Below are 4,259 nucleotides of genomic sequence, written 5' to 3'. Positions count from 1 at the left end.
CTACCGTTTCGTCATAGCAAATCTGCAAAGTGTCGCGTATAGTTTACGAGGAAAAGGATATTACCTTTACTTCTGTTCACACACAAATAAGAACACAATCTCTCTCTGGAAGGAGATTTGCCGATAGGCTGAAAATAGTGCAAATAATAACACAAACGCAAGTACAGTCCGTGCTTACACAATGAAATAAAACAGAACCAACGCTAGGTGGGAAAACACTGCCGTGACGTTTTGAGGATGAAACACTCTTCTTCAGACAGTAAACCGGAATGGCTACTCGAAATATCCACTTGAACGGATCTCCCGATGTGGATACACGATGCAAATTTCGATAAGAATCTTTGAGAAAATTTACTCCGACTATTCATTTTACTGCCTGAAGAGGACACCAAGTCTGACTCGAAACGCCACGGTTTAGATTTTCCCTTGTCCCCGTTGTGCCCGTTTTATTTCACAGAATATTAAGCTGTTCATCCACATCGAAGACTGGGATTGAACCGAGATGATTTAAAGAAACTGCTCTCTGGTGATTGATTAGCTATGAATCAGGTGTAGTGATCGCGAGAAGTCAGGCAAACGGCCAATGCAGAGATCTTCCTTAGAGAGTTATCTAGGTACAAATGTTACATGGCATGAAAGAAAGAAAAAAAATATGGCTACATTTAAGAGAGTCAAGGGAATTACGTGCGACGTATCATCCTCTCGTTCAAGGAAACACATCCGGTCGCCACAAGGCTATAACTTCAACGTCAGACGCGACACCGACAAACATAGTACCACTTGGACGCCCTAGCGAGGAGGAGTGCCAAACCTCCCGTTGCTGGATCCACCATAGGATACTTTCTCTGCGCGGCTTTTCCGAAGACTTACTCGCCTCCCCACGATGCATGATGTCTTCGACTCAATCCGGGGTCTACTCAAGGTGGACTCCCTCACCGTTGATAACAAGATCTTCCAAATGCACTACAAAATCACGATGTTTTTCCTCCTGGCGTGCAGCTTGCTCGTGACACAGAAGCAATACTTCGGCGACCCCATCGACTGCATCGTGGACGTGGTCGACCCCGATGTGATGGACACCTACTGCTGGATCCACGCGACGTTCACCATCCCCGAATTGAACGACGCTGCCGTTGGGCACGAAGTGGCGCACCCGGGCATTGCCAACCCGAACATTCCCGGGAAGGAGAAACACGAAATCAAGCACCACAAGTACTACCAGTGGGTGACCCTCGTCCTCGCTCTGCAGGTATGTGGCGGCTTCGAGCGGCGTCTCGAAGGGGAGGGTCCGAGTGGCTTTGAGTGAGCAGCTTATTGGCGGTTTGGCCGGGCGGGTTTCAGTGATCCAAGGGAAAATGCAGGTCTTGTCAGTACTAGTGTGGACAATTCTGACTATTATCAGATGGGTTGAGTAACCTACACAGGAAGCTTTTTTTGATACTGCATACGCAGGGTAGAAGTATTTGATTATAGGGATTTAATGAATTTAATTGATACACAATTACAATTACAAGTCGCTAATTTCTGTTCATTCGTACGATGTGTATATATGCAGTAGAGACATACATATATACATATATGTATATATATATATATATATATATATATATATATATATATATATATATATATATATATATGTATATGTATATATATTTATATAGTCATATAATTGTGAACGTGTGTATATATGTGATTATACATCCACACATTTTATATTTTATTACACAAGTCAATTCCATCACCACGAGTTCTCGCCGTGACATGAAGCTATCACCCCCCCCCCCTCCCCCAGGCTCTTTTCTTCTACCTTCCGCGTTACCTGTGGAAGATGTGGGAAGGAGGCAAGCTTAAGATGCTCGTCATGCAACTCGACTCTCCTATTGTCGATGACGACGTGAAGAAGGAGCGAAAGGACATGCTCGTGACTTACTTCAAGCTGAACATGAATAACCACAACATCTACGCCTTCAAGTACTTCCTTTGTGAAGCTTTGAACTTCATCAATGTGATAGTGCAGATTTATGTGACGGACGCGTAAGTATTAATTAAATTTCAGCTTATTCTTTTCCCCAATAATGATCAAATTTGTTTTAACTATGACTCTCCTTTGCACTTTTGATCTTTTATGTATATTCTTGGACACATCTACCTCAGTGACTGGATGTGCATTTGACGAATAAAAGGAAACCTTAAAAACAAGAAAATAAGAAACAGACCCCGTCGTTCCCCACCCTTCCCTAAACCAATCCGTCTCCCCTTCAGCTTCCTCGGCAACGCCTTCACGACATACGGTCGGGAAGTGATCGAGTTCAGCCAGCAGGAGATCACGTCGAGAGGCGACCCCATGGACAGGGTGTTCCCCAAAGTGGCCAAGTGCACCTTCCACATGTCGGGTCCCTCGGGCTCCAAGGAGAACCACGACGGGCTCTGCGTCCTGCCGCTCAACATCTTTAACGAAAAGATCTACATTTTCTTGTGGTTCTGGTGAGCGTCTGGTTGTCTCTCTCTCTCTCTTTAAAGAACAAACATAACAAAAACACACACACACACGCATACACACACAAAGCCCCGGCACAAACACAGATACACACCTATATATGTTTAGAGATATCCATGTGAATCCCAAGATTTGCATTTGAATTCTTGACGTGTTGATCGCAACCCTTTCTCTCGTAGGTTCATCACCGTGGCTGTGATTACGGCCGTTGGTCTGGTGTACCGCGTCGCCACCTTCCTCCCCGGCTTCAGACAGCTCCTCCTAAAGACCAAGTCGCGCCTGGCTTCCTCGGGCACCGTCGAGGCCGTCTCCCGCCGCTGCATGATCGGTGACTGGTTCCTGCTCTACCAGCTGGGTAAGACATCTTGGTCATTTTGAAGGAAATGATCATACCTATGATGTTAGCACAACCAAGTAATGGAGAAATCACTACTATACACACACACTGTATGCATAATGAATGGGTATTTTGAAAATCTATATCTTATATATTATGTTTTTTTCCTCCTTTCAGCCAAGAACATGGATCCTCTCATATACAAGGAATTCTTGAGCGAACTTTCCTATAAGCTGGACGAAAGAAGGTGATTTCTCAAGCTCCACAGAAAAGCTTCTTCTCTTGTGCCAAAGATATTCCAATATCAATCAACTGAGGGTGGAGTGACTGATGCCTTATACAATGCTGGCTATAGATTGTATATATATTTCGTACTTCTTTAGATGTAAATGAAGGATGATAATTTAATTATGTGTAATAAAACAAGAAAGGGAAAATAATGATACTGTACATTCCATTGCTAAACTCCTTACATTCCATCAACATTCCTATAATTGCATAATAATTTGAGTCCCTGATTGCAAACCCTTCCCTTCTATTTTATGATAAGATATGTGAGTGATTAATAAAAACTGGATATTTTACATTTAGTCGCTATGTATATCAAGTTTTTAATAAATAGATGTTAATTTGTATACGTTTCTTTCATTACAATTTCGTAAAATATTAAATGGGAATAAAGAAAAAAGACAAATAGATTGATCAATAGAGAGAGAGAGAGAGAGAGAGAGAGAGAGAGAGAGAGAGAGAGAGAGAGAGAGAGAGAGAGAGAGAGAGAGAGAGAGAGAGAGAAGAGAGAGAGAAGAGTGAGAAGAGAGAGAGAGAAAGCCAGAGAGACCGAGACAGCGGAGAGAGAGAGTGTGTGTAAAAGAGAGTGAGAAAGACAGAGACAGAGACAGCTAGAGGGTGAGAGAGAGAGAAGAGAGAGAGAGTGTGTGTGTAAACGAGAGTGAGAAAGACAGAGAGACGGAGACAGCGAAAGGGTGAGAGAGAGAAGAGAGAGAGAGAGAGAGAGAAGAGTGAGAAGAGAGAGAGAGAGAGAAGAGAGAGAAGAGTGAGAAGAGAGAGAGATATATATAGAGAGAGTGAGAAAGCAGAGAGAGAGAGAGAGAGTGTGTGTGTGTGTACAAGAGAGTGAGAAAGACAGAGAGACAGAGACAGCGAGAGGATGAGAGAGAAAGAAGAAGAAGAGAGAGAGAGAGAGAGAGAGAGTAAAAGAGAAGGAGAAAGATAGAGAGACAGAGGCAGCAAGAGGGTGAGAGAAAGAGGAGAGAGAGAGAGAGAGAGAGAGAGAGAGAGAGAGAGGGAGAGAATGGAGGGAGATAGATAGATAGATAGATAGAGAGAGAGAGAGTGAGAGAGAGAGGGAGAAGGGGGGGGGGAGCGCAATATGTTCATAACATTGATGACAATCAAAAATAG

The 4,259-nt window shown here is 43.4% G+C and overlaps 1 protein-coding gene across 1 annotated transcript; it reads left to right on the top strand.

Annotated features, from left to right (window-relative positions):
• The first annotated feature begins 783 nt into the window (after window positions 1–783).
• On the top strand, window positions 784–3,472 carry LOC122255983 (innexin inx2). Its single transcript, XM_043020382.2, has 5 exons — window positions 784–1,249; window positions 1,796–2,037; window positions 2,266–2,487; window positions 2,680–2,855; window positions 3,015–3,472. The coding sequence occupies exons 1-5, from the start codon at window positions 884–886 to the stop codon at window positions 3,086–3,088; spliced, it is 1,080 nt and encodes a 359-aa protein (XP_042876316.1). The 5' UTR covers window positions 784–883; the 3' UTR covers window positions 3,089–3,472.
• Window positions 3,473–4,259: the final 787 nt, after the last annotated feature.

The sequence above is a fragment of the Penaeus japonicus genome, unplaced genomic scaffold (genome assembly GCF_977035675.1).
Source record: "Penaeus japonicus unplaced genomic scaffold, GWHDUDI00000001_assembly GWHDUDI00000003, whole genome shotgun sequence".
In the NCBI taxonomy this organism is placed as follows: domain Eukaryota; kingdom Metazoa; phylum Arthropoda; class Malacostraca; order Decapoda; family Penaeidae; genus Penaeus; species Penaeus japonicus.
The sequence above is the reverse complement of the archived record's forward strand: the minus strand, read 5'-3'. Positions and strand labels throughout refer to the sequence as shown.

Bases quoted from the DNA above. Each gene is read 5' to 3' on its own strand.
- LOC122255983 (XM_043020382.2), top strand. From the start codon at position 884: ATGCATGATGTCTTCGACTCAATCCGGGGTCTACTCAAGGTGGACTCC. The intron at 2,488-2,679 runs GTGAGCGTCTGG...TTTCTCTCGTAG, and splicing joins TACATTTTCTTGTGGTTCTG to GTTCATCACCGTGGCTGTGA. The intron at 2,856-3,014 runs GTAAGACATCTT...TCCTCCTTTCAG, and splicing joins GTTCCTGCTCTACCAGCTGG to CCAAGAACATGGATCCTCTC.